Source organism: Schistocerca piceifrons, chromosome 7 (assembly GCF_021461385.2).
Source record: "Schistocerca piceifrons isolate TAMUIC-IGC-003096 chromosome 7, iqSchPice1.1, whole genome shotgun sequence".
Lineage (NCBI taxonomy): Eukaryota > Metazoa > Arthropoda > Insecta > Orthoptera > Acrididae > Schistocerca > Schistocerca piceifrons.
In genome coordinates, this window is record NC_060144.1 from 251,896,669 (window position 1) to 251,909,792 (window position 13,124).

Below are 13,124 nucleotides of genomic sequence, written 5' to 3' on the forward strand. Positions count from 1 at the left end.
TATTGGTACTCTGTTGAGATACTACTTACTCTTAACTGATGTAATCTATTAATATGATCGTTTGACAGTTTACTAGCTTCCACAATGAAATTTTCGCTCTGCAGCGGAGTGTGCACTGATATGAAACTTCCTGCCAGATTAAAACTGTGTGCCAGACCGAGACTCGAACTCGGGACCTTTGCCTTTCGCGGGAAAGTGCTCTACCAGCTGGGCTATCCAAGCGCAACTCACAACATTTACTCACAGCTCTAATTCCGCCAGTACCTCGTCTTCTACTTTCCAAACTTCACAGAAGCTCTCCTGACCAACTTCGCAGAATTAGCACTCCTGGAAGAAGGCATATGGGCTGTGACAACGAGTCGTGAATCGTGCTTGGATAGCTCAGTCAGTAGAGCACTTGACCACGAAAGGCAAAGGTCCTGAGTCCGCTTCTTGGCCCAGCACACAGTTTTAATCTGCCAGGAAGGTCCTACTCACTAGCTGTAACTTATATGTTGCGCGAGGTAAATATTTATGCATAGCCTCCCCTACAATGCAGTGAACATCCAGGCCAGAACCCACACCACAGCCATTGTCCCCTCCCCTTCCGCGTCGTCTATGCAGGTAAGGGCCAATTTATTCTGTGCGCTCCCTGACACATGGTTTAAGAATCACGAAAGCCTTTGTATACGTGGAATAAACCTAGAAACACAGGAATATTTCCGATAGACTACGTAATGGTAACACAGATATTTGGAAATCAGATTTTAAACTGCTAAATTTTTCCGGGCCAACTGTCTGAACAAATTGTAGAAGTAGTAAATTTAGATGGAACTAGAAGTTATTGAGTGCTTCAACTAGAGCAATGGGGAGTGAGTGACTAAAAACGGGGGGGGGGGGGGGGAGAGAATTCGAAAGATAACGAATGGGTAACTTTGAGCGATTAACAGGCAATAAGACAAGACCCAATAAAAAATCCTTCAATAATGTAAGAAAGACTGAATTTAACTGACGAATGAAGCAAGTATAAAAATGCACGACATGAAGCAGGCAAAAGGGAACTGAGTTGTTTCAAAATGAGAGTGAAAGAAAAAGCAGAATGGTGCAACTGGAATAGCTAGGTAAGAAACAGCAGAGCCATGCACGACCAAGAGAAAATTAGATGCCACCTAAGGGAAATTAAAGAGGCATTTGGAGAAAAGAATGGAAGCAGTATGAATATTAATGTTTCCGACAGCAAGACGGTACTAAGAAAAGCAGGGAAAGCTGAAAGATGGAAGGCTATACAGGGCAAATAGATTTAAAGTCGAAGGTTAAGAACCGCCAGAATAAACAGAGAGGAGATTTGAAATATGACACTGCGAGAAGAAACTGACAGAGCACGAAAGACCTAGTGAAACTAGGCACCTGGAGTACATAACGTTCCCACAGAATTGTTGACAGCCTTGGAAGATCGTAGCAAGACAGAACTACACTCCTGGAAATGGAAAAAAGAACACATTGACACCGGTGTGTCAGACCCACCATACTTACTCCGGACACTGCGAGAGGGCTGTACAAGCAATGATCACACGCACGGCACAGCGGGCACACCAGGAACCGCGGTGTTGGCCGTCGAATGGCGCTAGCTGCGCAGCATTTGTGCACCGCCGCCGTCAGTGTCAGCCAGTTTGCCGTGGCATACGGAGCTCCATCGCAGTCTTTAACACTGGTAGCATGCCGCGACAGCGTGGACGTGAACCGTATGTGCAGTTGACGGACTTTGAGCGAGGGCGTATAGTGGGTATGCGGGAGGCCGGGTGGACGTACCGCCGAATTGCTCAACACGTGGGGCGTGAGGTCTCCACAGTACATCGATGTTGTCGCCAGTGGTCGGCGGAAGGTGCACGTGCCCGTCGACCTGGGACCGGACCGCAACGACGCACGGATGCACGCCAAGACCGTAGGATCCTACGCAGTGCCGTAGGGGACCGTACCGCCACTTCCCAGCAAATTAGGGACACTGTTGCTCCTGGGGTATCGGCAAGGACCATTCGCAACCGTCTCCATGAAGCTGGGCTACGGTCCCGCACACCGTTAGGCCGTCTTCCGCTCACGCCCCAACATCGTGCAGCCCGCCTCCAGTGGTGTCGCGACAGGCGTGAATGGAGGGACGAATGGAGACGTGTCGTCTTCAGCGATGAGAGTCGCTTCTGCCTTGGTGCCAATGATGGTCGTATGCGTGTTTGGCGCCGTGCAGGTGAGCGCCACAATCAGGACTGCATACGACCGAGGCAGACAGGGCCAACACCCGGCATCATGGTGTGGGGAGCGATCTCCTACACTGGCCGTACACCACTGGTGATCGTCGAGAGGACACTGAATAGTGCACGGTACATCCAAACCGTCATCGAACCCTTCGTTCTACCATTCCTAGACCGGCAAGGGAACTTGCTGTTCCAACAGGACAATGCACGTCCGCATGTATCCCGTGCCACCCAACGTGCTCTAGAAGGTGTAAGTCAACTACCCTGGCCAGAAAGATCTCCGGATCTGTCCCCCATTGAGCATGTTTGGGACTGGATGAAGCGTCGTCTCACGCGGTCTGCACGTCCAGCACGAACGCTGGTCCAACTGAGGCGCCAGGTGGAAATGGCATGGCAAGCCGTTCCACAGGACTACATCCAGCATCTCTACGATCGTCTCCATGGGAGAATAGCAGCCTGCATTGCTGCGAAAGGTGGATATACACTGTACTAGTGCCGACATTGTGCATGCTCTGTTGCCTGTGTCTATGTGCCTGTGGTTCTGTCAGTGTGATCATGTGATGTATCTGACCCCAGGAATGTGTCAATAAAGTTTCCCCTTCCTGGGACAATGAATTCACGGTGTTCTTTTTTCCATTTCCAGGAGTGTATTTCATCTGATATGTGAGACAGGCGGAATACCATCAGATCTGAATGGATGTGAATGCTACCGAACAGTCAGTGTAAATAACTAGTGGTTGCATAATACTATTGCGAAATATTTACAGAAGAATGGAGAAACCTGAAGAAGCTAACGTCGAGGTCGACGTACGTGAGTTCTGGAGAAACACAGGAGCATGTAGTGCAATAGTGACCTTACGACTTATCTTAGAACATAGGCTGAATAAAGGCACCCCTACGGTTACAGAATTTTTGGAGAAAGTTATCGACGATGTTGATTGGAATATACTCTCTGAAAATCTGATGGTAGAAAGGACAATATTGAGGAAGCGAAAGGATATCTGTAACTTGTATAGAAGCCAGACGACAGTTGTATGACTTGAAGGGTATGAAAGGAAAGCCGTAGTTGAGAAGTGAGTGAGACAGGTTTTCAGCCTATCCACGCTACATTCCATCTGTATAAAGAAATGTAAAGGAAACAAAAGATAAATTTGGAAACAGAAAGATAGTCCAGGGAGCAGAAAAAAACTGGAGTTTGCCGATGATACGGTAACTGAAATAGGGATTGCAAAGGACATGGAAGATGAGTACAACGGAGTGGAGAATATCTTGAAAAGATATTATATAAGATGAACAATAACAAAAGTAAAATAAGATTAGTGAAAGGTATAGAATTAAATCAAATAATGTAGAGAGAAGTGGATAGGAAAATGAATAACTAAAGATAGTAGATTAGTTTTGTTATTTGGACAGCAAAATAAGCGAAGACGGATGAAGTACCGAGAACGTAAAATGTATTCTGGCAATAGCGAGGAAAGCATTTCTGAACGACAAAAATTTACTAGCGTCGCTTAAACAACCATAAACAAGACTTTTCTGAAACTATGTGCTTGCAGTGTAGCCCTGTACAGAAGTGAAACATGGACAATAAACATTTCAGATAAGAAGAGAATAGAAGATTTGGAAATGTGGTGCCACAGGAGAATGCTGCTGATTTGATAGTAGATAGGATAACTAATGAGGAACAACCAAATCAAATAGGAGAGAATAGAAATTTGTGCCACTGATAGACTGAAAAAAGGGATCGGTTGGTAAAACACATCTTCAGGCATCAAGGGATCGGTATTTTCGTAATGTATGGAATTGTGGGGAGAAAAATTAGTAGAAGAAGACCAAGACATGACTGGAGTAAACAGGTTCAAATGGATGTAGGTTGCAATAGTTGTGCAGAGGTGAAGTGGTCTGCACAGCATAGTGTAGAGAGGTGCACAAAACCAGTCTTCCGACTGAAAATCACAACAAAAACATGAATAAAAATGTAAACCTAGTCGTTCAGCAGCAGTAATGGATGGAGAATTCCAGTATGGTGTCATATGAAACTTCCTGGCAGATTAAAACTGTGTGTCGGAGCCGGCCGAAGTGACCGTGCGGTTAAAGGCGCTGCAGTCTGGAACCGCAAGACCGCTACGGTCGCAGGTTCGAATCCTGCCTCGGGCATGGATGTTGGTGATGTCCTTAGGTTAGTTAGGTTTAACTAGTTCTAAGTTCTAGCGGACTAATGACCTCAGCAGTTGAGTCCCATAGTGCTCAGAGCCATTTGCACCCATTTGTGTGTCGGACCGAGACTCGAACTCGGGACCTTTGCCTTTCGTGGGCAAGTGCTCTGCCATTATGGTGTCATGTATTTTATGACATGCGGTCGTCGGCTGCAGATCTTAGTTTAAGCTGCGTAAAAAATTATACACGTATGTCTCTTAAATCGGGTTATTCGTGAAACGCCAGAACGATATTGTTAGTCAGACCGCAACGATTGGAATTAATATCAAGAAAGAGTTTTTAAAAAATTGTTGCGGACAAGTACTTTTACTGATACATTTATTAACACCGTTTTTAGGCCGTTTTAGTGTCTATTTGTCTGTTCGGCACAAATTCTGCAATTCTTTTTAAACTAACTTCCTGATGAGCTAGAGGCTTAAAATTTTCAACATAGCACAAAACTGGATGGCTTACAATATTAATCCGTTTTCTTGTCTGGTGTGTGTCGGAGCGTATTTTGTGTAGCATTCTTCTTCCTGTTTTCCGTTCCATTCGCGAATGTTCATGTTAAGAGCGGTTGCTGGTAGGTCTTTGTGTGAGTTTGAATCTCTCTCATGTTTGCCTCCACGACCTTTTGTGATATATGCGTAGGAAGAAGAAATGTACTGATTAACTCAGGTAAAGAGGAACTGATTTGAACCTGAAATTTACCACATGTCTCTGTTGTAATCTCACCAAGATGTTTGAAATCGACTGACACAATTTCACACACACAACACTAAAAAACAGAAAATAATTAAGCAGAATTTTTTTAATAGGACACGTTTTTAAAACGGACTAAAAAGTATAAAATCATTTATCCTAACCCAATACAGATTCATAAGCCTTTACAGATAGTCCTGAAAATTTGTGCTTATGAATTTCTAATAGCTACGAGAATACCAGTGAAATTTTAAATGAAAAATTTTAGGGCGTGCGGTATACATGGTGTTACAAAAAGGTACGGCCAAACTTTCAGGAAACATTCCTCACACACAAATAAAGAAAAGATGTTATGTGGACATGTGTCCGGAAACGCTTAATTTCCATGTTAGAGCTCATTTTAGTTTCGTCAGTATGTACTGTACTTCCTCGAACCACCGCCATGATTTCATACCAGATACTCTACCAGTGCTGTAGAACATGTGCCTTTACAAGTACGACGCAACATGTGGTTCATGCACGATGGAGCTCCTGCACTTTTCAGTCGAAGTGTTCCTACGCTTCTCAACAACAGATTCGCTGACCGATGGATTGGTAGAGGCGGACCAATTCCATGGCCTCCACGCTCTGCTGACCTCAACCCTCTTGACATTCATTTATGGGGGCATTTGAAAGCTCTTGTCTACGCAACCCCGGTACCAAATGCAGAGACTCTTCGTGCTCGTATTGTGGACGGCTGTGATACAATGCGCCATTCTCCAGGGCTGCATCAGCGCATCAGGGATTCCATGCGACGGAGGGTGGATGCATGTATCCTCGCTAACGGAGGACATTTTGAACATTTCCTGTAACAATGTGTTTGAAGTCACGCTGGTACGTTCTGTTGCTGTGTGTTTCCATTCCATGATTAATGTGATTTGAAGAGAAGTAATAAAATGAGCTCTAACAAGGAAAGTAAGCGTTTCCGGACACATGTCCACATAACATATTTTCTTTCTTTGTGTGTGAGGAATGTTTCCTGAAAGTTTGGCCGTACCTTTTTGTAACACCCTGTATAATAGTAAGGAGTGTAGTGAGTAGCTGCCTTTGTAAAAAATCGCGCAACAGTTCACATCATTCGCAGTGCAACAAAATTATTATCTGTGGCTTACGTGAAGTATCAGTTATCTGTTGCATGCATCTCGCGTTTTCCGTTTCAAATTTTACGCGTACTGTTACAGCTATCAAAAATTAACAAGCACAATTACAAGCACAATTATTTTTCAGGGCTATATGTGTGGGGTTAGAAATGTGTCCGGAAACGCTCAATTTCCATGTTAGAGCTCATTTTAGTTTCGTCAGTACTTCTTCGATTCGCCGCCATGATTTCATACGGGATACTCTACCTGTGCTGCTAGAACATGTGCCTTTACAAGTACGACACAACATGTGGTTCATGCACGACGGAGCTCCTGCACATTTCAGTCGAAGTGTTCGTACGCTTCTCAACAACAGATTCGGTGACCGATATTGGTAGAGGCGGAAGGAGAAATTATTTTACACTTTTTAGTACCCGCCATGATAGCCGAGAGCGCTAATGCGCTGCTTCCTGGACTCGGTTAGGCGCGCCGTCCCCCGATCGAATCCGCCCGGCTGATTAACGAAGAGGGCCAGCCAGCATGGATGTGGTTTTCAGGCCGTGTTCCACATCCTGCTAGGTGAATACCGAGCTGGTCCCCACGTTCCGCCCACTCGCAGACATTAGAAAACGTTTGCAATATTTCATAGCTTACGCTAGACGCAGACAGCTGAGGTACACTAATTCTGTCCCGGGGCGTTTGGGGTGGCAATGGGAAGGGCATCTGGCCACCCTCTGCAACAACGACCGACAATTCCATATTAACAAGGCCGACCCCGCGTTGGAGCGGGACAAAAGCCCCAAGTAAAAGAAGAAGAAGCCTGTTAAAAACGTGTTGCATTAAAAAGTTGGCATTTAAATAATTCTTTATTTTTACAGCGACTACCTCCACTGAGAGCTGACAAATTGTACTTACAAAGGGTTCTATATTTTTTGCCAGCATGCTGTCGATGACTTTGTTGTAGTGGTCGATTCCATCTTGATTGATCTGGTTGGCATAACCTGTAGGTAGGATTCTGGACCACGCTATGGATATTCGGTACATGGTCGACTGAAAAGTGAGAAAACATGTAATTGCACTAATTTTAACACCAGCGGGAGCTAGGTTGGAAAACTATTTTACATTTATATGGACAAAATCTAGTCTAAAGTAATGTAACCAATAATTTTGGTAGACTATGTCTTCTCCGTGCTTCCTGATTCTAAATCAAGACTTAATTCAATTATAGTTAAACAAAAAGTGAACATGGGAACACAGAAAGCAAATAAAAGGAAAGTTGTCAACGACCAGTCCGTTCAGTTGCAGAACATTGATACGACAGAACATGGAACGAAATTATAATGAAAACGTGTTTCTTCTGTGTTACTGCAAGTTGTTGAAGCAAAAACAGTATCATACATCATTTGCATTATTTTGTTTTGGGTTCCGCGAGTTACAAAGCAACATTAGATTTCCAGTCTGTTTTTGTCTGTGTTGTGTGCAAGAAAACTCTTACAAAAACTATTGAGGTGATGTTTGTCATTTGTGATTTTCTATCGAGTCATTCAGAATTCCGCACTACACATGTTTCCACTATCCAAGACCTAAAGAACGAGATACGTCACATACGGCAAATTTACGTACCGTATTATAGTGGTGCTGGCATTACATAATACGCATAAAAATATAGAATAAAGCTGAAAATTTTATATTTAAATTTAGTGGTATGAATGTTCCACACTATATGGCAAAATTGGGCTTGAAATTAAAACTGTCTGACAAAAATCTAGACTGAAATGTCTAGTTGTAGAAGATAAATTTATAGAAATAGACTCTTGAGAGATTATTCATAATCAATGGGCCACAAAGTAGGAAGAGATAAAACATAAATGTTAATTGGTGGAGCATGGAAGCGCAATAGAAACAGTTAAAGGAATCAACACCCAAAGGTGAGAAGAAGTTAGCTGGTAGCTTCTGCAGAATAAAATTTATTATGTAACAATAGCTTGACACACATATTAAATTTCAAGTCAATATGAACCTTTGGCTTTGAAAGGAAACTGTATAAATAAACTTTGTAGTGTTATAGTGAAACAGATTATAGATTAAGAAACTACGATTCTATTCGGCGTTCATTCTCACCCCCATGTCTGAAACAATGTCGGTATCCTCAGGGTACTTGTGGTAGGAGTCGTCAGTAACGTCTGCATTTGATCCATCAGTCGTGAAGTTTGGTTGTGCATGCAGCAGACGATCCCAGATGTTTTCTCCCTTTCCTGTAAGGACAATGCAAACCAAACCGCTGTACACACAAATAGTATCTTGGATTCTCCCTGAAACAAATATCACTATTTACGAAGTCCCAACACAATGTAGGAGCAAAGACCAGTATCTCAGATTACTAAATTTTATTTTTTCAGTTTCAATCACAGTTGCGTTGAAAAATTTTTATTTTTGTGACTAGTTTCGCATTACATGGTTCATTCTCAAACCATAGCCTTTGTTGTAAATGTTAACATACATTTCTACCAGTGTACACACATACACTAGCCACAACTGGTATTTTGAGATGTATGGAACAGTAATGATTATTCGGGATCTAGTAACTTCACAAAGACAATACGTGCTGAACGTATTTCTATACTGTTACAACATGGATCTTGCGTAGACAACGTACGTTTGGAGGCCGCTTATAACACCTGTACGTGCGTTGTGCCAAATATGACGTTAACAAAGACAAAGTGTTACTCCCTGAGAGGAATTTAGAATTATTTGACCGTATGTTAACCTAATGGACAGAAGGTATTGAATATAAATTTTGTGACTGTGGCAGTTAATAGAAAGCTGAAAGACTTTAATTTTGTAGGTAATGAAAGTAGCAAAGCTCATGTAGATGAAATACTAAACGGTCGCCAACCTAATCAGTCATAATACTTTGAAACATTAATACTCCTTTTAAACAGTGCAATGGATACACACTACTAACAAACGAACTATGTGGTGGTTAGCAGTATATAACTTTTTACACAAACCAGCATACATAGAGGACTAAATAATACTTCAGTCGTAGCAATAAAAGTTACTATTGCAATCATTAATTAATTCACTACTCATTCAACATTAAGATGTTACTAAATACACACTGGACTGAAACTGGGCATGGAAAGAGATCTCATTTCAGCTAACACATACATACCAAAAATAAATTTAACTAATCCTTCACCTATACATATCATGCCTTCATTATTAGCAATTCACAGGTTTCTTTTAATAGCAACATAAAACAAGAAAAAAAATCTTTAGTTTGACTTTCTTATAGTGGAAAAGAATATAGTGGGGGCCTATAAACTGTCATTTACTCTATAGGAAAATTGTGTAACTATTTCATAGACAATTGCATTACACTAATGTGGATTTTTAACCCCACTTGAGTTTGCTTATATTTCAACACTACACAGCAATTTACTCAATATTTTCAAATAAAACTTCAGAAACTAGTAATAGTCACAAAAAATTAAGTTTCATGAAAGTTCAAATTATGTGCCTCTTTCATTACCTGTTAAGCAGCATCATTTATACACTTTAGCACTGAAACTTTGGTACATTCAAAGTAGAAACAAGTCACTGATTATTCAGAAACAGGATACGCGGTCTTTTGCATGTTTAGGATAGGATCCTAAAACGGTTTTATGATCAGGACAATTTCAAAGTTCACACACTTTTTTATCACTTGAATTATTATTGAAAAAGCACACATACAAATATACTGGTCCATACTAAGATACATATCTGATTTCCTGAAGTTGGCGGAGCAGTGGCGCAATAGTGGTGGCAAGCACGTGGCGGCTATTTGGTCTCACTTCTTGCAGCTGAAGGCTCTTTTCAAATTTCATCATTGGCGACATATTAATCATTTCAGAGCCATTCCATAATACAAGAGTACCATATTACATCCGAAACCACATCCGAGGCTATTTCAACATAAATCGGCTTCCAAATTCCTCACTTGGCATCTACGGTGTTGACTGTACAACTGCTGGCCACTGACTGTGTAACGTGCTCTCTCTCTTGCCGCCCATATCAACCGCCAAATCCACCTTTTCCCGCATGCCAAGACCCTTCCGCAGCGTAGGGGGCTCCCTACACCTTTTCCTTTATTTAATACAGCTTCCCTAAGTATAAACCAGTATTCAAAGTACAATTTCTCTTTTACAAGCATACATATTTTATGAAGTTTCATTATTTTTAAACATTATTAAATCTTTACAATATATACCACGTAAACTTCCACTTTCCCTTTGACAATTCAAAGATCTTAACTAGTGCAGAACAATCACTTCAAAGTTACATACAAATAATTACACTGTATAAACTACTTACAATCGATAATGGCGTTGCAAGCTTCCTATACTTGTCATTGTGAAGTTACCGGATCCTGAATAAGCATTACTACTCCATAAAAGCAAAAATATCTGTTGTGTCTGTTGTGTATGTGTACACTTGTGGAAATGTATGTAACCATTTACAACGAAGAATGTGGATTGAGAGTGGACAATGTAGTCCGAAACATTTTTGAATGTAACTATGACAGAAATTGAAAAAATTAAAATTACAAATAAAAAGTAAAATATAAAAAATTCTCTATGACTAGTGTTTGTTAAAAAGCTATATTTGGTGCTCCTTATTCCACCTAAGAATTTATTCCCACAACACGGCAACGTTTCGGAACTTAACCTCACTGGCTCTCCTAGCAAAAACTATATATACTTGACATGAGTCTGTAAAGAGCAAATCATATATGGCGTGTCCCAGAAAACACCAACAAACGTTACGGACAAGTTTCTTGCACCAAAACAAGAAAAAAATCTCTAGTAAAAAAGAGGTGTGAAGCTCGTATTTTAAGAGATGAGAGAACTTGTTCACCTTCGATGCTATGAAACACATCTCACGTACTGCAAGCTCTTTTGTTTTCATATTTTGGGAGGAGATAGTAAGGATAAAAAAAAATGTGTTTAGTAAACATGGGCTCTAAACCGCGTACCTTAGGAGCTATCAGTTCTTGTGTTATAGAGGAGAAACAAGTGCTCATATTTCTTAAAGTATGTAACTTAGAGTCCATGTTTACTATAATTTTTTTCTTGTTTTGATCAATACTTTCTCCTCCCAAAATATGGAAAGAAAGATCTTGGTGTAGAAGTGATATGTTTCATAATATCGTGGATGAACAAGTGCTCATACCTCTTAACGTATGCATTTTAGAGCCCATCTGCACTAGACTTTTTTGCTTATTTTTGTATAAGGAACCTTTCCTTAAAGTATGTCGGTGTTTTTTTGGATACCCTGTGCAAGCAGCAGTTCCGCACTTGATGATTTCAACGCGTTTTGCCAAAGAATATTAGTAAGTAAATGCGACTGAATCGGAGAAAGTGTTGTTTTAAAAAGAAGTGTTACTGAATATTGTTCACTTAGGAATGAAATCAATAGAAAGAAAAAGAGAAATTGATGCAGGAACAATTTGAATAATTGGAAATGGTTATCGGGAGGACAGATTCAGCGTATACAAAATTAAAAACAACTTTCGGCGAAATTAAAAGCAATGCTGTCAACATAAAGAGTGCAAAGGAATTCCACTGTTATATGCAAAAGAGAGAGCGCATGAGTGAATGGAATATACATTGAAGACCTCTACAGTGGAGAGAAACATTGATACTAGAGACAGACAAATGTGAGAACTATGGCATAACAGCTGAGGCAGACAAATTTTTTACAAGAATAGTACACAGAAGAACGGAGAAAGATTCAGTATCTGTTAAGTGGTGATCAACTTCCCTTTATGGAAGGTAAAATCACTGGAGAAGCAGTTCTGATGTAGCGCTTGATAATCGAGGCAAGACTTACGGAAAATGGAATACCTTAACAGGATTTCAAAACACAGAAAAATAATTATTTTATAAATTTCGTAACACACTCGCAGACTTCAATGAATTTTGTTCGCAATGGGTAAAAGGCCGAGCGCGATGGTGCAATGGTTAGCACATTCGGGGGGACGATGGCTGAAATTCCCACTCGACCGTCCAAATTTAGGTTTCTCCGTGATTTTCCTAAAACGTGTAAGGCAAATGCTGGAATGATTCCTTTGATAAGGGCACGGCCGATATCCTTTCCCAATCTTTCCTAATCTGAGCTTGTGTTCCGTCTCTAATAAACTAGTCGTAGACGGGACGTTTCACTCATATCTTCCTTCTTTACCTCCATAATGGACAAATTTAAATCCGTTTCCTGAACATTTTTGTATTTTCTTCTTTCGTCGTTGGATTTAAGTATTTGTTATGCCACACAAGCATTATTCGCAGTTACTTTTCTTGCACTTGTGTTCATCTGATCAACATCTGTGATTACCCAGTTTCAAGTATATGTGTTCCTCTTCATCTAAAGTGCCTACTAAAGTCTTTACTCTCACAGTGTCTACGCCTGTGAGATATTCAAGCATACATAATCATTCCTCAATAATTTATTACTACCATGTCTTCTACATCGCTTCTTCCTGACGATCCTCATAAACTGCAACTTACTCTTCATTATAGTTAAAATGTGATCCGAGTCTATACCTGTTCCTGGTTACAGTACACAATTCAGTATCTGATTTCGGAATTTGCGTCTCGTCATAATGCAATCCCGTTGGAATAGATCCCTGTCTCTCAGCCTTTTCCAAATATTTCTCCTCCTCTTATGACTCCTGAACATAAGACACATGCTGGCGCTAAATCGGCCACTGTATCTGTGATTGATATTGCATGAGTTGAGGGGTATTAACAGTAAGCTTAAAATCATACCACGTGGATTAAGTGCAGTGCCAAACTGACCATTCTCTTTGTGAATGATGTTGGATAGTCTGATCGTTAAT

General features: G+C 40.9%; 2 protein-coding genes across 2 annotated transcripts in view; both read right to left on the reverse strand.

Annotated features, from left to right (window-relative positions):
* LOC124804948 (lactase-phlorizin hydrolase-like) overlaps window positions 1-7,286 on the reverse strand; it is a 146,935-nt gene extending 139,649 nt beyond the window's left edge. Inside the window, exon 1 of the mRNA XM_047265334.1 lies at window positions 7,157-7,286. Within this exon, the coding sequence (XP_047121290.1) occupies window positions 7,157-7,285 (129 nt within the window). The 5' untranslated portion in view covers window position 7,286. The remainder of the gene's footprint in view (window positions 1-7,156) is intronic.
* A 1,055-nt stretch (window positions 7,287-8,341) lies between these two features.
* The window catches only part of LOC124805606 (myrosinase 1-like), a 43,269-nt gene continuing 38,486 nt past the window's right edge, over window positions 8,342-13,124 (reverse strand). Inside the window, exon 3 of the mRNA XM_047266172.1 lies at window positions 8,342-8,496. Within this exon, the coding sequence (XP_047122128.1) occupies window positions 8,342-8,496 (155 nt within the window). The remainder of the gene's footprint in view (window positions 8,497-13,124) is intronic.